The sequence below is a fragment of the Macrosteles quadrilineatus genome, unplaced genomic scaffold (assembly GCF_028750875.1).
Source record: "Macrosteles quadrilineatus isolate MER2022 unplaced genomic scaffold, UCM_ALF_1.0 Scaffold_2__2_contigs__length_208266976, whole genome shotgun sequence".
Lineage (NCBI taxonomy): Eukaryota > Metazoa > Arthropoda > Insecta > Hemiptera > Cicadellidae > Macrosteles > Macrosteles quadrilineatus.
The window spans coordinates 117,923,324-117,945,727 of NW_026542595.1; the positions used below are offsets into that span (position 1 = coordinate 117,923,324).

General features: G+C 35.4%; 2 protein-coding genes across 15 annotated transcripts in view; both read left to right on the forward strand.

Moving 5' to 3' along the window:
- LOC128988189 (neurobeachin) overlaps positions 1 to 22,404 on the forward strand; it is a 632,264-nt gene that overhangs the window by 579,393 nt on the left and 30,467 nt on the right. The gene's annotated exons all lie outside the window — the stretch shown is intronic.
- LOC128988192 (protein mab-21-like) lies at positions 200 to 2,638 on the forward strand. Its single transcript, XM_054409452.1, has one exon. It carries the CDS (start codon positions 543 to 545, stop codon positions 1,638 to 1,640), a length of 1,098 nt encoding a protein of 365 aa, XP_054265427.1. The 5' UTR covers positions 200 to 542; the 3' UTR covers positions 1,641 to 2,638.

The following is a 22,404-nucleotide window of genomic DNA, read 5'->3' on the forward strand; positions in this document are numbered from 1 at the left end:
TCGCCGGATACTGACAGGATATTCAAGTTTTACTTCTCTCCCCAGTCCCCTCCCCCTCACCGGTGGGGCGTGGCTCCACTCGTCTCAGCCAATAGCTGCGCGCGCCGCGCCTCCGGTGCCGCCCTCCGGTAGATTTATTCCTGCAGCCCGACTCGCGGGAATTTCGCCGCACACATTTATTCCGCTCCGTGAAGCCCGACTCTCGACCGGATCAATAGTTTTGTGCGAGAGTTTCTCTGTTTCTTTTTGCTCGTCGCTGTACCAGTGTTAGTCAGTGTCGTGCTGTTGTTATGTCTGTTACATTTCAGATGACCTATGGATACCGTCGAGTGATCTGTTGAAGTGCGCCGGTGTTCAAAGTGCTTTTCTAATTGTTCTATAACCCTACTATTATAAAATATATTTGCAATAACTATAATTACCCCAAATATGTTAAACTCTAAACAGTTAATTTTATCAAGAATAAATTGTATTTGATAGATACGACCATTAACTTAGATACAAAATTTTTTTACTAATACATAAATTTAAAAATTAACACAATGTTGGTGCCGGCAGACATGCTGTCGGCACAGTCCAAAATGCTTTACCAGCTAAACAAATACAGCACGGAGCGAGTTCAAGCTAGGAAAGTTACCATAGCGAAGACAATCCGCGAAGTGTGTAAAGTGGTGCAAGACGTTTTGCGCGAAGTGGAAGTGCAAGAGCCTCGGTTCATCTCGTCACTGACCGAGTGCAACGGAAGATTCGAAGGACTCGACGTTCTCTCCCCAGTGGAGTTCGAGGTAGTGTTGTACCTCAACCAGATGGGACTGCTGAACTTCGTAGACGACGGCTCCATCCCCGGGTGCGCCGTCTTGAAGCTGGGCGACGGCCGCAAGAGGTCCATGTCGCTCTGGGTGGAGTTCATCACCGCCTCAGGGTACCTCTCCGCTCGCAAGATCAGGTCGAGGTTCCAGACTCTGGTAGCTCAAGCGTGTGACAAATGCGCGTACCGTGATTCTGTCAAGATGATCGCCGACACGACCGAGGTGAAGCTGAGGATACGCGAGAGGTACGTGGTGCAGATCACGCCGTCCTTCAAGTGTTCCGGAGTATGGCCGAGGTCTGCAGCGCACTGGCCCATACCGCACATACCCTGGCCTCATCCTAATATCGTAGCTGAGGTGAAAACTGAAGGGTTCGACCTTCTCTCCAAGGAATGCTACACGATCCAAGGGAAACAATCAGCGATGGAAGGTGATGCTTGGGTTATGTCATTCACCGAAGTTGAAAGCAGACTACTCTTCGGGGCGTGCAGAAGAAGATGTTTAAGCATTTTGAAAACTCTCAGAGACCGACACTTAGAACTTCCTGGCAGCCCTGTGACCAGCTACCACATAAAGACCCTGGTGCTGTACGAATGTGAGAAACATCCGATGGAAACAGAATGGGACGAAGCCAGTCTTGGAGATCGCATCAACGGTATTCTTCTCCAGCTGATATCTTGTCTGCAATGTCGCAGATGTCCACATTACTTCCTTCCTCAGCTCGACCTGTTCAAGGGCAAGTCGCCGAGCGCGCTGGAGAACGCTGCCAAGCAGGTCTGGAGACTCACGCGCGAACTTCTCACAAACTCCAGCGCCTTCGACAATCTGTAATGTTCAACAACAATCTAGAATATGAGGAAAGTATCAGAGGTAGCATTTCGGGCCAAGCAGACAGATGTTCCATAATATTTTCTTTCCAAAAGGTTGTAGTTCTCCATTTTTCTTTCATCTACGATTAACAAGGTATCCGAAATTATAAAGTTTAATGCTCACGTTTTGTAAAATTCTTTACTAAATATTTAACTGTATTAATATAGTTAATATAGTTAACGGAAATTGGACGGTAATTAAGAGAGCATGAATTTTTCACTCTTTCATGCTTAACTTGCTTGAAAAACAACTAGTTTATTTTTGTTAGATTTTTCATTTTGGGGACAATGTTAAAAGCGTCTGATCTCTGATTCTTTCCTCCATCAGTAAACCTATAGCTTAAATAATAGCTTTAATATTGTTATGTTGACATTATTTAACTTGCGGTGCAGATTTCTGATGCCACGCACTATTCAAAAGGCATTATAAGCGTTAGGCGTACTTTTAACGGCTTTTAATTTTTATTGGGGTTTAAATTTTAAAATACAGGTTAGATTAGAATTTTTCTTTTATAGGTTACAAAACAGTTTTTTGGTGTTTATAGGCGAAAATGAACAATCAAATAAAACCTAAAACGCAAATAAATATCTAAATTGACTTGTTAGTTATCTCACGATTGCTGAAAGTAATGTTTTTATTTTCAACATGTATCTTTTAATAGGAAGAAAAACCGGGATGCAAAATTAACAGTTAAGTTTTGGTTCTTGCCGGAGAACCAACATGTAAAGATATTTTAAAACTACAACTATTTAGCATCATAATCACAACATTAGTACAACATTTGCAAAACCTATAAAGAAAGCTTTGAATTTTAGTTTTAAATTACGTTGATTAGTAGAGCTCAGCAAAAATTTTTGATTTTAACCCTGGTTATCGTTTTTAGTTTAAAATTGTAAATTTAAAACCGAACAAATGTAAAAAAAAATATATATAATGATTTATCTTTAAAAGAATTATGATTTCCTTTAAACATCAATTTTATTCAATTGAAACAATTATAATTATACTATTAAGGTCGGATTTTGACTTCAAAAGACAAAAATTGATCAAAACAATTTTCTAAATATGAAGTAATTGACTTTGGTTTTACATTTTCAAATAATGAAGCATTTTTAATACTTATTTCGCTGATAGCCTTAAAGGTCTTAAACAAAAATTGTTTGCATGATAGAAACGTATTTCTAATACGAAACTGTCCAATATAATTCTATGACAATTATGCATGAAATGATTTGTTTTCAGTAGGCCTACCTTATTATTATTAAAAAAAAAAGTATAGATAGGCCAATAAACAGTCTAGCCTATTACTATGAGCCAATGAAGTTTTTTAGAAAAATTAGCTCTAGGCCTATTTCATTTTAAAATGCTTGAAAATGGAAAATGTTTCACAAAAAGATAATAAATAATAATGACCGTTATTTAAAATAAATAACCCAAAACTATTTGTATTAGGTAATTTATTATTTGAGTTAATGACTGTATATCAGGGTTTCAAAATCATACCAATAAATAGCTTTACTGTATTTGCCTTGATTATACTTTACGAACTCTAGTGGCTCATGATTTTAGATCAATAATTATTAATACGGTATTTAATTCGTTTAATAATTAACAATAAAAAAATTTACAAAATTGTTTGAAATGAAGTTTACTTTTTTGCTCTTAAATTAAAGTTTCCAGCATTAGTTTTGGCGAACCTGTTTTATCATGTGTTAATTATATAGCAAAATTCTTTATTATTAGTTACTTATTACGATTAATTACCAAAAACCTTATAATTTCAAGGGGAAATATCTTAAACTAAAGCATAGTTCGTGAAAATACAACTTTGAACGAATTTTGCATGTTTCAACTTAATATTAATATTAACAATGGTTTAAATAATATAGTATTTTAAAATAAAATTTACTCCATTTTACGCAACAAAAGTAGCCTCTTTTATTGGAATCGAGCGAAGGGAATTAGGTCTACGTTTGTTTTAGAAAAACATAATATAAAATCAAAGCAATTTTTTGCAATAAACAGCATAACAAGAATAATTTGTTTTCACAAAATCATTTATACGTGTAAATATTGTAACAATATTAATTTTTTTGGTCAGCACGCACTCGATAGTTTTGATCTGTTTTAAGAGAACGAACTAGTTTTTATTATTTTGCATAATGATGTGAATTATATTCACAACACCAAAAATAACGAAATTTAGTCGTAGCGTTTAAAGCGAATATGGATTAATTTATATTCTGTATGGATATTTTTTCTGATCTCCAATAAAATTTAGAACTCGTTTATTTCTATTAAGAACTGTAATTAAGTGTCAATACTTTTAACTTATAACTGCATACTTTAAAAACTTCAAATAAATAATTGCATTTCAAGCAATGCAATAGTCGGAGTAATAAAATTTCTACTTTGTACATTTTGCAAGTTCCTTGTGTATAGGTAATGCCGTTATTTTGGCTGTGCAATCTTTTATACTTTTGTACATTTCTAAGTAGTTTTTAATTGTGCTTTAGGTATTGTAAAGTTTATTATTTATCTATGTGTAAATGATGCCTTTTGTTGTTTGTATTATTTGCAAATAAAAATGTTTAACGTTACCAACTAATATTATTTAAATCCCAACGAATTATGACAAAAGTGTTTTTCTTACTTATTTTGACTAGAGCAATCAAGTAAGATATATTTACTTATAAATTAACAATGTTGATTAAGTAAATGGTTCTAATATTTAAACTAGCTGTAAAACCTTAAGAAACTATCTGGAACATTATTACAAATTTTCATTTCAATATTTCAAAATGCTTAGGCTATTGCATAAGTCTGTATAGTTATGTATGAAAAGTTTTTATTTAGCATAAAAGAAGCAAGTTATTAACTGTTCTGTTTAAAATTGAATAAAAAAAATGGTAGTTTAGATTCGAAAGATCCTACCTGGAATATACGATTAACATGTAAAAAGGGGTTTAAAAACAACACAAAGCATGCTCATTATTTGTTTGGATATTTTGAAAGTTAGTTTGGAACATTTTACAATATTAGTCTATAAATTGATGTTCACGAATAAACTTGTTTAAAAATTATGTAATGAAATAAAATTTAAATTCCTTTCACATACAACGAGTAGCGACAATGTTTCAAAGGTTGATGAATAGTAACTGTCTGTAATAAATTGGTAAGATTTGTTTTAAATTGTCTAGAGTATTGTAAACTTGAGACTTTTTGCATAGCTTTTCACTAAAAAAGGTAAGGATAATTGTTAAATATAAATTATAAACACATTTTAATTACTATACATTTACTGTACTACCAGTGGTTTTTATATAAAGTAGACCTACATATTATGGGTACCAAACCGAACAAACTTGTCGATTTAGATTGATGCAATGAAAATATACTTTGAAATTGCGCCAACGCTCAAAATGTTACAATAACTTACAAACTGAATAAAAAAATCCCTTAATACAAATTTGACTGCAACTTTACAATGACATACTCCGATTTTTAAAATTATGTACACTTAACTTTTAATAATCATGTAAAATGTCAAAAGCAAAATTAGCGAGAGACTTAAAGACACTTTTGATCCGTGTCATGAACTATACTTTTCATCATTTAAGCTAATAAAACATTATAATACTAATACTTAACATTATAATACTAATAAGACATTAGTAAAACATTATACAGTATAAACAATAACAACAGCTGGTTTGATAAGCGACATCTGATTGTTTTCAACGTTCAGACCACAGCTACTAACAGTTTTTTTTATAGTACTAATTATACATTAAAGTCTTTATACTACGCATTTAAACGTAAAAAGGGGAGGTTTGAATCATAGAAAATTAATTTTATTTTGCCTATAAGATGAAATTCTTTTCGATATACACTTACCTCATAATAACAATAAAGTCAATGTATGTTTGTTTTTATATCCTTTATGCATTACCGAACCTTTTCTTCGTACTTTTACTATGGGAAATTGAGATTGAAAAGGTGTTTATCTTATTCTTGTTTCAAAATTGTTCAAGGACTTTTAAAGATACCAAGATTGGCATTGATAATTAATTCACTGAGTAGTTTTCACCAATAATAAGATAGCAATGTTTACATTTTCATTGTTCAGTTTAATAGTTTTTTTTTATTTTACACTATCTAACAGTTTAGTTGTGAAATAGAAAATTATATAAAATATGGGGTTTACTCATTGTGATGATCAACTATAAAAAATGTAGAAATTTGCTCAACAATTTAAAAAGGCTAATAGTATAGCACTTCGCTGATTTTTTTAAAGTTTTAAATTATGCTTCAAGTTCTAGGATCAAACTTGGTAGCAAAGAACGAGAAAAGCTATCGTTAACATAATAAATAAAACATTACCAAGCTATTTCAAAATAAAAAATATTATTTGATAGCATCTGAAAAAGCTAGCATCATTTGTAATTTATTTTTTAAACTTTAAACCTAATTGTACTTTTTAGTTTGTAAACAATTTGTTGGAAATAACTACACATTGTTTTAAATTGGTTGAAAATGTTTTAACAATGATTTAATGAATATGATTTTATAATACCTTAAGAGTAATACACTTTATTTTCTCAGTAAACAACCAAATTACCAAGAATGTTCAGATGGTACAATATGTTTCTAGTATTTCTGACGTCACAGGGGAAGTTTGTGGCGTTCTGATTGGCTGTTTTATTTAGCAATGATTACCACTGAATAGTAAGTAATACGATCAGCTGTTAACTACTGGTCTACTGCTCAGCTGGTTTATGCCGTGTATTGTTGCTACTCTAGGTAGCGTAGCAATAGCGATCAAGCAGGCCATAAGATGAAATGGAGAAGCAATTGCTGCCGGAGCGCGGGTTGAATTTAATCTCTTTGGTGAAAGGTAAATGTTTACTATCTTGTCCTGATAGTTGCATTGGTCACGGTAGAATACCTAACCAACATGTTATTAAAATGTGATGACCGAAATCTATGAATTTATTGTAATATATTATTTTGCAGCTTTAATCGGTTTTATGAGGAATTCTTAAAGTTTAAACTCATCATATCAAGTCATCCAAATTTGATATTTAACAAAAATTGTTGACAAGGTATTCCAAATTAGACGATTTGAGTAGTTGTATTAAACATCACTTCGTTGGGATCGTTTATGAGTTTAGGGATTTTTAAATAAAAACTGAGTGTGGTCTATTTTGCACGATTTCCCGAAACAACTTTTATTACTAGGGTTTTGATAGCCGTTTTCATACTTAAAGTCAAATGCGACTAGTTTTGTGACTAAATAACTGGCTTATAGAAGAAATTTAACTATTTTAAACATATTTTTGTACCTTTGAAAGCACGGGAAAGAATATAAGTGGTTGAATACTATCGAAGTAGCTCTTACCGTTGTCTTAGGAAATTACTATAGACATCTTATTTGTACAAACTAGCAAGTCAGTTACGTTAAAGAAGTAATAATTTAATATACATCTCTGATTTTTATACTGTCGAAGTTATATTTATCTTCTAATCTTTTATACAACAAGACTGCGGTTTTTAGTGTTAAAATATGGAGTAGGATATTTGATTTAATTATTGGAAACGCCAACTATTTACGTAGTTTACCAAGTTTGGTATGGTTAAAATGTTCCTCTATTAGAAAAATCTGTATTTTACAGTACATTCTGTCAATTACTCATTTTATTTAAGTCTTTATTAGAAACATTACGATAGTTTAACAACATAAATCGAGTGTTTACCTCACGTAAGTGTATCTTTATCGCAATTAAATTTAAAAATGTTTATTGTCATTAAATACATGCAATAGGCAACAACAATACAAAATACTTAAAATGTTTTAATTTCTAAAACACTTCAAATACCTTGGAGTAAACTTGCACTAAAAGTAACACTGACTCATTAAGTGTAACACTTTTCACATAAGATTTTGTAGAACTCAGACATAATGTTCTCAAATATTCAATGTTTAAATGTTTTGCACCAAGAGACAGTTAGTGCAGTTAGTTAAACGATCTCACACTTAAGACTTTTTACTTAGCCTAGATTGGTGTATATATGCATGATGATGATGATGATTTGACTTAGTAAAATTATCACGAACCTGATTTAATAGGGTGTGAATATTTAGATCTTATTTACACTATCTAAACATTCAAAGATATAAATTAATCACAGTCATAAGTTTGCTATTATAGTCGAACATCTTATACTGTTAAGAGCTCGATTATTCCACTCGTAGTGGTAGTTTCTAATCACTTCAGTCTTGCGCCCAGTTTCCGGGGGCGGCGACAAGGGTGGGCTTCTCACATGTTTCCAATAGTGACATCTGCTTCAGTTTTGCGGCGAAATACCACCACTTCCGTCTAGACCTTGGACCTCGACCGCAAATGAGGTAAATGACACCCGGAGTGATGAAGTGGGAGAATGCAGCACGCTGCAACGGGGGCCAGTTTTGAAATTCGTCGAAATCAATCATTATTTAGGTGAACGTAAAGCCTCGTCGCCCCTGTTTGGACCAAACTTCTTAAAGTTAAGAAATGTCAATCGTGTCTTATAGAATTTTCCTGTCCAAGAGTACAGTGCAAATTATGAAAGTGCATGAGATATTTGAAAAAACCTCATCTAAATATAACTATCGATATCAAAATATTTAAACAACTTTCTTGATACCCCACCCAAAAATATGTTGTTCACTTGTAAGACATATACGAGAGGGTTTAAACTAGCAAACAGATTACATTTGATTTCTAAGGCATGTTAAACACTTACACCTGACGTGTGTACAACAAGACTTACACCTAAGACTTTCATGGTTTCTTGAAGTCTTCATAGAACAAATTGTTCAATATGTACATTTGTGCTTCTTATAGTCTTATCAATAGACATTTTATCACAAAGGAAATTAAATTAATTTGATTTAAAAGATTACAATGACCTCTTGAACCTACAACCATTGCACAGGTATAGGTTTCAGTCATACTTCAGATTGAGTGAAGTTTGACATTTCTTACGATCCCGATCCCATTTTGTGACACCAAAATTTGTTGTTTTCCTTGAATGCAGTAATTGAAGTAGTCTTTCTGTGACTTCTAACAAATAAGTTTCGTCGTCGTCGTCGTCGTCGTCGTCGTCGTCGTGAAGCTCCAGTCCAGGGAGCTGAAACCCCTCTGGACTGAGGCTGTAACCTCTCAGAGAAAAATACCACATCGCGTGCTTTAAGTAGTTTCTATTTTCTGACAACGTCATGATGGTGGCACGATCACAACAAATGATGAGGTAGACGGATATTAGACCGTGTGGAAGGCTTCTGTTGGTTTTTCTGAAGATGACAAACGGTCCAAACCCCAGAGTGGGCGGGGGAGGGCGCGGCCCGCCAAATAAATCGCCGGAGCGCGCGAAAAACCCGGCAAAAACAGTAATTAATGTGTCGGCCGTCATTAGAATATGTGCAGCCATTTGTATACGCACTGTACCATGGATCACGCTTGAAGTTTGTCTTAACTTCATTATTTATATTCAAAGTCTTTGATGCAAATGAAAAAGGGTACTCTTTTAAAGATACAAAAGAAACACAGCATAACACTGCAATTTTCTTCAAAGAAGGTTTAGTAAGATTTCTTATTAATAACATAAAGTGTAAGTCTGAAAGAATAACACACAAAGATCTACTGCAATGAAGAATCAAAGTAGGGTAAATCAAATCGTCATAATGAGGAAGATTGGGTAGATTGGCCACACTTTTAAAAAGGCTCAACTACACTGTCAGCTGACAAATACTGGATAGAATCCTCAAGCCATGAGAGAGACAACTTCTAGGAAATCGGTGGAAAAGAAAAGGTTGAAAGTTGGAATCTGGTAAAACAAACTGTTCAAATTTATTCAGCATTGCCTTCAGGATTGATTTAAGGCAGTATAAAATGCCAACCAATGCTATAACTTATTACATACCTTGCGTCGTCAATCCTAGTATAGTCTTTCAGGCTATTTCAGGTCTTTCAGGAAACTGTACAAAATCACCTACAATGGAAGGTGACCCTACGTCCTTAAAGGAGTAAAGTAATCAATTATTTATTTATTAGTCAGTAAATTCTTTCTTCCTTGGTCCTTTAATGATACTATCCAAACTGTAGGCTAGTCACGATAAAGAAGACCTGTCTTTGTGAAGTGTAAGTATCGAGTAACCCAATGGTGGTAAGTGGTGACTGACGAGAATTGTTCTCTAGATCGAACCGACTACGTTGAGAAGACTAGATACTAGAGTTTTTGGGAAGCAGTTTGATCATTTGGTTTGGTAGAATATTTCGTAATACATTTTGGTTTTACAAAGCAATACTGAAAACCGAAGTTAAAGACATATTAAAATTTTATAATCAACTAGCTGTGTACCCGTTCTACGCACGGGGATCTTATAATATTCAGTTGAAACCTTCTTATATAAAGAACAGCAGTTGGTTTGCATATTTTAAGATATGCTGGCCAAACTATTATACATAGCTTCATTTTATGTTGTTTTTTGTTGTTCCGGATCGGTATGACAATCAATAAAAGGTTAAATTACCTCTGTGTCTGCCGGTCGATCCTATAACGGTAGGCTTACTTTTATTTTTACTATCTGATCTCGTTTGCATGGCTCAATCACGTCCTGGTTGAAGTTCGTTCGCTACGCTCACTCACCTGTATGTTGGAGCTCGTTCGCTGCGCTCACTTTCCTTCAGGTTAGCTCGTTCGCTACGCTCACTTGCCTTCAGGTTAGCTCGTTCGCTACGCTCACTCGCCTCCAGGTTGCAAATTAGCTGTTGTCATAAATGTAAAAGAAATAATAGTGCTAGTGCTGCACCCTGTTGGTAATCCTTGTAACTTTAATGCTATTGAACATCACAGAACAGAACCAACTTGTTTAATTGAAACAGCTGTTAAGATTCAATAATTTCATTTCTCATAAGGTTAACATGGGCTTCCAGAAATTCCACGTCAAAAATCGACAAAAACTTGATTTTCAAGGGTTTACTGTTAAATATCTAACTGTCTCATATTCGATGAAATACGTCTAAAACCATCTCATATATGTATAGTATTTGGAAAATAAGTTTCAGGCGGGACAGTGCTATAGTTATTGAGGAGTAGTTGTAATAAAGTGCGTATTTTAGCGTTACCAAGAGAATGACAGATAGACAGACAGACAGACAGACAGACAGACAGACAGAAATTGAGATAAGGTTTGATTCGGTTTCTCTGACCTATGAAATGTAAAAATAACCAAAAAGTTCATTATTCTAAGCAATGTACAGACAAAACTCTAATTTTATTTATATAGATAGAAGATAGATCAACCAGTGTGTAATGGATCCAATGTTCAAATAAAATAAACCATTATTATTCTTATCCACACAATGTGATCATAACTTGATAAATATTTGATATTATATACACACAGTCAAAAATAAATGTGGTGTTACATAACAAACTTAGAGTAAACCGAAGACAAGTTCAGAAGTTTTCTTCATTTAAAAAATCCCTCATCACTTTTGTAAAACCTCATCAAGAGGGGAATCCTCATTACTTTTTACTTATTCAGAGGTTTTTAGGTGAAGAGATAACTTATTGAATCCTTCTTTTGAAGAACTCCAAAGACGTCCATCCTCCAGGGACCCAGTGTAGGATTAATTGTACGCAAAGTATAAAGCCGGTCGTTAGGCAGAGGAAGGGATCTGAGTGTGATCTGATACCGAGTCGCCACGAAAACAAAAAACAAAAACAATAATTTGTGAACGTCGAGCGCGGCGACAGAGGCGATGTGGGGACACTGATAACACAGGACCTGCCTGACAACTCGGTCTGTAGTCTGCAGTCTGCTTGTCTGTTGTATGCAGTCTGTGGTGTGTAATATAGGTATGTGAACTGTGGTCACTAGGGGCTCGGTACTTTAAAACTGGATGTTTGACTTTCCTCTTGGAATCGGTGATTTGCCAGCAAAGTTTACTGGTAACTGGAAAGTACCAGTCCAAAGTAATCGTGAGTTATTCCAGTAACAGATTCTCAAGCAGCTGACGATTACTACAATGTTGAAGAGTACCTAATAAAGTATTGATTACCTGGACACTTTTGGACCATTAGACAGTTCATTCTATTGTTTATACCAGTGCCAAGAGATCTAATAATTTTTACCTGGAGTAGGTTAATTTGAAGTTACAGCTGAGTTCGTTTAGTTTATTTCTAGGTGTGCAGAAAGTTCATAATGTACTGACCAATACAGAGTAATCCCTAAAAACACAGTGAACGTTTCCCAGTGCTAAAAGTAATGTTCACCATGTAAAGAGGCTGGTATAGAGTTTGGTTTGGCTCTTCTATCCGGGATGGACCCATCGGTGATTGCTATTGGGAACGGCTATTGCTTTTAGCTTCGAATACCGTGAGAAAGTGATTCATAGCCCGTCAAAATCCGAAAGTCAACTATATATCACCATAATAAGTTTGTTGTACGAGAACCTTCTGTGTAATTAAGAACTTCCTCCACACCTCCATTCGATGATTTCTCCGCGAACCAATCAAGAAATACATCTTCCCTTTGTTTCTGCAAAGACTGGCAGTATTTAGCTCTCAAAGAATCTATTCCGCGTCTCTGAACTTTTACAGGTAAGTCACATTACACATCTGTGAGCAAATCAGGCCAACGTGATGAGGGTTTGACTGACAGGGCGGATCAAGACGTAACAATCAAGTAAGGGCTGCAGTGCTTGGGGAAGATCCTTCAGGCATTGTGTCCATCGTGTGAGGTCTAGGCCGCTCCCGCTGCGGGCGCTGCGCCTGTCTTCGGGCCACCCGAATCTGAATACATCAGAGATATTAATAGTTGCGTGATCTTATAAAACGGATAACGGGCTAAACGCATCTTTGTTTCCAGAGTTAGATTTAGAGTGGTTCTTTTGTGTTTTGACAGTGAACATTTGCTAAGTAAAGTATCCTGTTCATTTTGGTGTGGCTATCAGTGAGTACTAAAGCAATCCTAAAGAAACATGCGCTATGTTTTATTAGGGTGCTTTAGGGAAATTTTAAGTTAAGATTTTTTAGACAATTCGAAGTCTAAATGCAGGCATTCGATTGTTTTGTCCCCACCAAAATTCATGGCTAAGTATATTTGGCTAAATCAAAGGGATTAAAAAAGTCCTCCGACGGTTTTTTTTACCAATCAATGTACCTTTAAGTAACAGCACCCTTGAAGTAATTAAATTTACTTTATCACAGTGTAGTGTTGTATCTGAGAGTCCGGTTTCAAAGTTTCAATGTTTAAATTTCTCCTGTCAACTTTGGCATTACTTCGAGCCTCATGACTTCGGGGTTTATTTATGTTTCTATTTTCCCTAAAACATTGATAAAAGAAAGGTTAGTGATAAAGCCTAGAAGTATGTTGTACTGCATAGAGCACCGTCTTTCAACTGTAAATCTAGTATTGAAATCTACTTTACTTTACCTAACCAAATACTTTACTGCTAATGTGCTAAGTGAAAGACTATACCCTTAGTTCCATCAGCCTTAAGATCTACCAGATCAACTTAAATGGGTTTCTTACCCAGCAAACCTTCAACAAAAATATCCCTTCTTTTGAAGACCGGAGGTATACTACTTTTCTCCCTATAACAACAATTACACGTTGCTACTTAGAGCTCTTAGTTTTGATCCTTGAGGCTCCTAGTACCTATTCCCAAATGATTCTAGTTTATCGTGAGAGTGATCCCCTCTAGAACACCCTCTAACAGAGGAAACACCACACTATATACTAGACAGCCTACAAGGATTAGCCCCAAGATCACACGAGGTATCATGTACTCAGCCCCGGGCTGTTGCGGTGTAGATCCCTCCATTGTATAGACTATAGACCCTGCCTGTTACTTCTGACGGCTCCATTTGTACAGGCTTAGAGTGAGACTCCACTCCATTGTCTGTACGGTTTATTTACTCTGCAACGATTTTAGTTTGTAGTTTCGTCCCTTGAGTCGACAGATACTTTGTGCTCTTCAGTTTGCTCTTCAACGTATTTCGAGGGGAAGATCGACTTGGTAGAGATGTTTTGCTTGATTGTTTTATTTTGGATCCTTATTAAATGTGAGGTGTAAACTCAATTCAGTAAACAAAATAAAGCCTTGTTGAACAGTTAGGAGAGAATATGACCAAAACATACTGATTTTGAGTCCAGCACTGAAACATCTCCGTTAATTTTGTAAATTATGTATAAATCAATATATAAACCCTTTTGACTTAAAACTGACTTTTTTGCTTGCGCAGTGTAGAATCTGCAGGGTGGATCCTAATTTAATACAAGAGGTCGCCAACTTGTTTTAACTTTGCATTTGGCATCAAGCTTCTGATTCGGAAATAACGTTGCAAACGTTGAGCAGATACAGTACAAGAATTAAGTGTAATAATGAATCCTCGGAGACGGCACAAGGACACGAACCATGGAATCCTTGTCAATGTTTTGTAGTCCGTCACTATGAGCCACCGAGACATGCCAAAATAAAATCCGAAAATTATTTGGAATACTTATATTTTCATCGGTAGGGAGATTTTCCATTTCTATAACACCAGTTTTAAAGGTTACAATAGTACGAGTACATAACTCTATGTTCTTCCGTGAAAGTGACAACAATTCTTCTCTGCATCCTACTCCTCAGATGAATGGGTGACAATCTTTCACTATTACATTTTATGACTTTTACAAGTTGCTGTACAACCCCTGCGTTAAAGTGATAGTACATCTACTGGGGGAGGGTCTTGTATGTTTTCACGCCGTGCCTTATCTACCCTCTATTCGCAGTCACTGTGGCCGTGAGCTGCAATGACTGCAAGGGTTTAAACCGGGAGAAGTGCAAACATATACGGTGTGAGCTTATCACTCGAATACAGTCTTAATGAACACTGTGACGCCGATCATGGAAGTCGAAATCTAAAATAGGTTAGAAGTGACTTAGGTACTGCACGGAGACTGCACTCCATTGTAAATTTTAAGTCTACAAAACTATTAGTCCGATGTGGACGCCACGATTTAAATAAGATTAAATGTAGGGGTGAAATATTACCATGGGCTTTAGATGCTGAAGTAGGCATTTCGTATGGACAAGTTTTTTTCTCAAAGAGAAAATAGTTTGATTAGCATAGCTGCTGTTGACTCTATTTTCTCTTTTAGCGTTTCATTTTATGATTGAAAGAGTTTTTGGTTGGTGGAGACATAAAAGATTGGTTAAAATACGCACCTAGTAGGCGTCCCCATAATATAGTTTCAGTTTGCAATTAGTTGATCTTCCATATGAATCAAAACTTGACGTATAGGAAAGAGACAGTATTTTGCAAAGCATACTCTTTTCCAGGGTGTGCTCTAAGCCTGGCCCAAGCTTTTTGGAAATAAATGTATTTCATCTGCTTATAGCTTTATTGAACTATGTCCTTTAATTGTAAAACAGGCTGTAACTCTGTCTCAAAATTTAATGTCAAATTCTTGGCAGACAAAGGTAATATCAATTCAGCAGAATTTTGCCTTTTACATTAAAAATCATTAACGTGTTGTAAAAAGTGAAATAAAATAAAATCAGAATTTTAAAATTTTTACTTTTTCCAAAACTGCGTCCCGTTGTTGCTCTTATACATGATACAGTATCTGTCAGCCAGCGGGGCGAGGCCCGACCATCACTTGGTTATGAAGATTCAGTTTTACACTCGGAGCGCCAATGAGACCCAGGTTTGAGGCTCCGCCCCGCGTATTGAGGTGTAAATTAGCCTGGTGGACCTGCTGAGGTGGGGCGGAGCCCTGCACACCTGTCTGGGGTCCGAGACACACAGGAGGTGAGAGTATGACCGGCGAGCATGACTTGGATATGGAGTGGCCAAAATAACGAGAGGTTGCATATCTTGAGTGCGAAATCAGGGTAAAGTTACCTGCAACTTGTCTCTGTGTTCCTCTGAGGTTTCATAGCTGGAAGCGTTTCTGGCCTATTTTGTTCCTTTGAGATCTAAATTGTCCAAATGTGGGGTATCCCTCAACAATTAACACTTAGCAAGTGAAGTGTGAGGTCAGGGGGAACTTCCCTTGACGGTATTTTCCATGGCTGGTGAATTTGAAATAACTTGACGATTTCAAAGCAAATTATTAGTTGACGTTGAATTCAATACTTGCCAAGTCTAACAATCCAAATGTAACTAAGTTCTAAGCGTACAATGACAGTATGGAAATATAAAATTACAATAGAAGTAACTTCCCGAGAGCACAGAATAGAAACTTAACAATTTCTATTCTGTGCTCTCTGGAAATCTCTATGAGAAATTCATTCAACTATGATTTCTTTTATTGTGTAACTGGAAACACCTTTTCCATATAAATATGGTTGATGGGATAACTCCTCCCATCAACCAGATTGTGTGTTATAACTCCTCTATGTTTGGAAAAGCCAATGATCACATTCTTACACCTAATCAGAAGACTGGTAGCTTGTCTTGTTCAGTGAACTACTTTTCCTACTCGTATTTCCCATATGGTAGATGTGCTATGTGCTGTCAGCCCTCCGGATACTCTAAGCTTCCATTACCCATATTGAAAGAGACCCATCTCTGCGCCTGCTACCGTCATCCCCAAGTCTAATTTCAGGCTTATCCCTGGTGCTGCACTCGCCGCCACATCTCAGGTTACCAGACCTATCTCAGTCTCTCGCGTCGTTGAGCTCTTTGGCGTCGCCGGCGCCGACAGACAAAAAACCAACTTGTAATATCAGCTTTGTTTCTTTCTTGAATTTCTGCCGTTCGTCCACCCGTTAAATAGTGGATTATAAATTTTCATTCCGTTGGGTTGCCGCGATTGAGTCACTGTGTTTGTGAGGTTGGTAGCCGTGTTGAGACGCAGAGAGAGTTCTCCTTAACTGAGAGATATTTTTTGGTCTCCTAGATGAGTTTCACACCGATTGTCACGGAATTGTCACATTGCCAAATTATCCCTTGATGATTGGCGGGATTTGAAACCACGCCCCTTTTTACGAGACAAGTCAACTAGTAGGTAAAAAGCTTCAGTACTTGAAACAGTAGTCAATTTTTATAATTTGTCAGTTAAAAAAATTCAGCTAACCAATGCGAGTTTAAGATTTAACTTTGCTAAGTTATCATCAAATAAATACACAATTAAGGACCAATTCGTAAAGATAAACTCTATTTAAAAGCTCGCAGGCAATGCAATATGTTACAATTCCTGATGGCAACGAAAGAAAAAAGTCGATTGTAGAACTTATTCCATTTGTAGTATTTTGGCAACGGTCACAATTCCGAAGTTTTATTTTATTAAACAGTATTTACAAAAGTATATATTTTATTTATTGCATTTATCTGTATACTCCAATACGAACAGTTGTTTAATATACCTTAACTTATATCAAATGAGGAATCCAAATGCAATAAATTAATAATATTAATGTTTGTTAAACTGTCGATTATTTACAGTTAGTTTTAAAACATCACTTTTTGCACGTAGTTTTTATCGTTTTGTTTGTATGGAGTTTTCTATTGGTTGTCGCTATTTATGGTTCCTAGGGCTGTTAATGGATTCTTGAGCAAGCCCTCTACGAAACGGTGTTCTGTTGGTCCTTGCAGTTCTCTCTTCACCCCCCCCCCCCCCATAGTTTATCTCCCCCCGTGTTCGTCTGTCTGTTTGTCGGTTACACTGTGTACAATCCCACCATAGTTACCATTGTTTCTATTGTCCATTGTCCGTGTTTCGTTCGTCTCGTCTACATTGTTTGCAGACAAACCTTTTTTCCACTTGTTAACCCATTCTGTGTAAGTATCGTAGCCTTGCATCTGCAGCGTTTGTTGGTTTATGTGAAGTCGATATGTTATACAAATTTACAAAATTAATTACACATTTAAGACTATATTCAAAAGATAAATGGTTGTGTTGCATATAATATAAATTGTTGTTTATATTAAAGAAGCAGTTGATGAAGAGAAACGAAGAGAATGTGGAAAAAAGGAATGTGAAGCTTTTCCAAGCAGTTGTATTTATTTTTAAAAATATAGAACCTTAGTATGAAAATGTTGTGTCTAATGTTGCTCGTTTGATTTTGCCATTACTTTGTTCGATGACACTTATGATCGCTTAAACTGCTGATAATGTGGTGATGAAATGAGGAAGAACTCATGGTGCTTAAAACTAATATATTTTAAGTAACACAATCATCCAATTCGCAAAATAATCACTTATTTGTTCAATTGTTTTATTTGTAAATTGACAATGCTACATAAAACCTTCCTCACACTAAATACATCAAAGTAGAGATTTCTATGTTTTAGTCCTTTATACAATATTATTATATATTGCTATTTTATGAATTTAATCAATATATCTTCTACTTATACATGATAAACTCTGTTCCGAATTAACGAAGTTCCAGAAATTGACTTCGTGTTTAAAGTATTCAACAACCAAGTTGTGTTGAATCAATTTAGCATCAATATATACAAAGTATTCAATTTGTAATGCGCCACTGTCAATACATTATACACCACATATTGTGCTGCAGTAAATGTTGAATGAAATTAACCTATCCACGTGCGAAACATGTGTTTGTTCATTTTTAAAACGTCAGTGTTCGCCCAATCGGCGTTTGAGTTGAAATTATAAACTTTGTCCTAGTTGGTTTGGTGAATTTGGTTTTCAAATTGTGTCTGGTCAGATTTGAGGTTTTCATCTTTTGCAATTGTTTCGTTTTAAGAAAGGTTATTAGGTTACTTTCAAACGTTTTTGGAGTAATAATAAGATAATATATATATAACTTCGTTTTAACACTGCGGATTTTCCCATAGAAGTTGAAACCCTTCCATCTGGTATCGAATTACCACCTTTTTGAGCGTAGTTATTAAGCTTGACACATTGCCATCAAACAGTTGAGTTTTTTAATGGTGAAGATATGGTAGACAAAACTCAACGATGTATGACTTTATATACGAGATGAAAGAGACAGGCTATAACACCAAACAAGGGATTATAAAAAATGCATAAGTTGATATGAACATATCAGCAAAACTCGTGGAAAATAATTAAATACTAACAAAGGCAGATCAGAGTAACGCCGTAATGTTTTGACTGCATTTGAATACTTTATACAAAAATACATGGCTATACAAGGATGGCTTTTTTATTATGGAGAGTTCTCAATTGCACTAAATCATTCGTGTTCCAAAGCCTTTAAAAACAATTCATATGTTTATTTTCTATTACAAACTTCAAGAACACTTCGTACAAAATAAACTGCAAGGATAGCATATGTCACATATATACTGGCACAGAGTGAAAATATAAATGCATAGAGTAAATATAAAACTGTAATAGGCACACTCTGAAGAGACTCGTTTAGTTATTTTCTTCCTTGAGTAAAAAACTATCATCTTTTGGTCCAAAAGTTGGATCTCTACATCCAAACTCAAATCTACATTTAACCATTATTTTATAATACGTAAAATAATTCAACAGTTTTGCATTATAAATAGGTACATGGATTTACACATAAAATTGTTTGTCTGACAGTTTGAAATTATAATACTGTATCTCGTCTTTTAGAGTATATTCTTTTCTTTGCTCCATTGAGTATTATTTACTGCTAATTTATTCTTATTGTATGTATGACATTTTATTCTCTTTATAATGTTTTGTTAACGTACACTATTTTTCCATAAACTGTTCAGCATTCACATTTTAATTAAGTCCTATTATAAAATTTTAAAATCTTTTATTTCCTACGAGTGTGTATTTTGTAGAAATATGTGACAATTTGGAGTTACAAATGGAAATGTTTTACTCCAGAGCGGATTCCACCCCAATCCGGCCACACTGTAGAATGTTGCCAGATAGCCAAGATGGCGCTCCTGGATCGATTCGCCGCCATTTTGGCCTTTCTGATCTGATTAAATACTACATTCATCCGGTAACGCTACATCGCGATCCGGGGAGGATCATTTACCTTACAGAAATAACTCGGGTACATCAGTGTCAGGGAAGTGGTATTTGTGGGGAGCCTTGGTCTTGAAGTTGAACAAATGCACACAAGTAGTTTGATATATAATATTGTACTTTTTTATGTTAGAGAAAGCCTACGTTTGTGTGAAATAAATATTTTACAAAATTTAACTAGCTTACGTGCAATTCATCTACCAACAATTAATTATGTGTATTATAGTTTAAATACAATGAGGTGTCCATTTCGAGTGTTTAATTTCTATTGGGTTTTAAATACGCACATAGTGGCGTCACCATATTCTTAAATTGAGATTGATTAATTTATATAATGGGTTATAAAAGCATTGTTATGGATTTGTAAGAAAAAGAACCATAGAGGAAAGTGCTTGACTTTTAAACAAATCTTTACAGTACTGTAATATCGTATGTGCATGGGTATAATTATAGGCCTATTAATTATTTCTACAATGCATTTAAAGGATTGAATGTAAAGACAGTTTAAAAAACATTAGGCCGTATTTTCGTATATGTATAGATAGAGATAGTAATATTGTTTCTACGATGCATTTAAGTGTGTAAAGATAACTAGATCGTTTTAAAAACACAGTCGTCGTTTTTATCACTGGCAGCTAAAATGTCTCAATAACTAGTTATCAATTTGCATGATGAGAAAAATACAACTTTTTAACAATACAGCTTTGGTTTCATACGTAAAGATAAGTAATCATTTTATTTGTATCATAACTATAAAGTTTGTACAAAAACATTTATATTTTCGATTGTGAAATAAAAGTACAGAATTGTTGAAAAACGGTTATTTCAATTCGCACACGGTTAGGATAAACTAAAACAGGTGATTTCAAACTGATATACAACAAGTAGGTATTTTGTAGAAACAAAAGAAGAAGCATATGTGTTATATGAAAATATTTCACTCCAGCGTAAACTCCACCCTAAATCCGACCTCAGTTACTGCAAAATGTTGAATGTTGAAAAAGCAAAAGTATAATTTTTTTACATATCTACACAATGAAATACTAATATGTAAAGGTTTAATTGTTAATATGAAACTCAAAATCATCAACAAATCGATCTCAAATTAATCAACACTACCATTTCACTTACCATTCAAACAAAACCTAATTGCAACCGGATTTTCCAATGTTAATCACCCTAATAGCGACGCTGTTGAAAAGCAATCGCCAAAGGGTCGTGCGGAGCTGGCTAATCACTCGCGCTAAATATGGTCCTCTGGGGGTGTTGGGGGGGAGGGGGGGACAAATCAGCTCACCCTGGAGTGAAGTGCAACAACATCAACATCAACAACACTCAGCTCTGTAGTACAAGGGCGGCGATGAGGGATGCTGTAATCACGGTGTTTCGGTAATCGGGAAGTTCCCGTGGGAGAAGAGTCCCTAGGGACTGAGGGAGGGACAGCTTCATCAGTAGAGTGCGGGACAGGGAGACCAATGGAGTTAGGGATAGGAAGATGAATTCGTACAAGGGTTTCCTATACTGAATAAGAAAAAGAATGAAATTGAAAAATCTTCAATGAGATCAAGTTACACGTGACTCTACACTTAATTAAATATAATAACCTGATATTATATTAATATTAATAACCTTAGTTGGAAAAAGTAAACTAAATAACGCAAGCCTACAGTGTTAGCAAAACGGGAGTGCCGATGGAGGCCAGGTCAAGTCCCTTCACACGCACGCACCCCCACAGGTCTCCATCGGCACTCCCGTTTTGCTAACACTGTAAAATATTTCCATGCATAAAACATAAATATTTATTACATGGACATTTTGAAACATTATATTTGTAAAATTAACTTTAATCTGGCAGGGGGTGTTATTTTTATGATTTCGTAGTTGGGGGTTCTTCTGTTATTCTAAAATTACACCTTTGCTATAATTTTATTCTTATACCTCGAATTACAACTTGTTTCAGTTTAGTTATTCACTACTCTGTTTTCACGTTTCAAGCTCAGTGTGGCTAATTCGCGTGTGGTGGATTCATATTCTCTGTCTAAAAGTCTAAAAAATCATTACGATATTGGTACAGCAATCTGTAAGTGGGGCATTTTGGTCGATTACATTTACAGCTTTCGTTTGTTTACTTGGTTTGCTTTAATGAGACTGGACTGGATGATGGAGGTATAAAGTAGTTTATCTCATACATTGTTTTGTTAGGTGTTAACAAACCGTCAAAATAATATGAAATCAACTAATATGATGGTTAGTGAGAACAATGTAAAAACCACTTTTTACTTCACTTTTCATGATGACTGATGTCAGTGATGTCTAACCCCTAAATGTATGTGGTTATAAAAAACCTATATTTTAGCACTGTGTATACAATTACGCAGTATCTTTCTGTTTTATTAGCCATTTATTAGTGATGATATCCCATCCTATGGATACAACTCCCGCCGTGTGGAGGTCTGCATGGGAACCACCACCTGGTAGCCCTGTCATCACCCTCTAAAACTCTCTCTCTCCCCTTCTCTCTCTCTCCCTCCCTCTCTCTCTCTCTCTTATCGGGTAAAAAACAAGGCCGATATCGCTGTAAATGGGCAATCCGTGTTGCAGCGCCCAGCGAGCCTGCATACTAAATATGGAGAGACACAGCCACAGGTGCGGGAGACAGAAAACCTCGGGAGATGAAAATACTTCAACACATTTGGTATAGAGGTTCTTGAAACGAAAGGAAAATGCAAT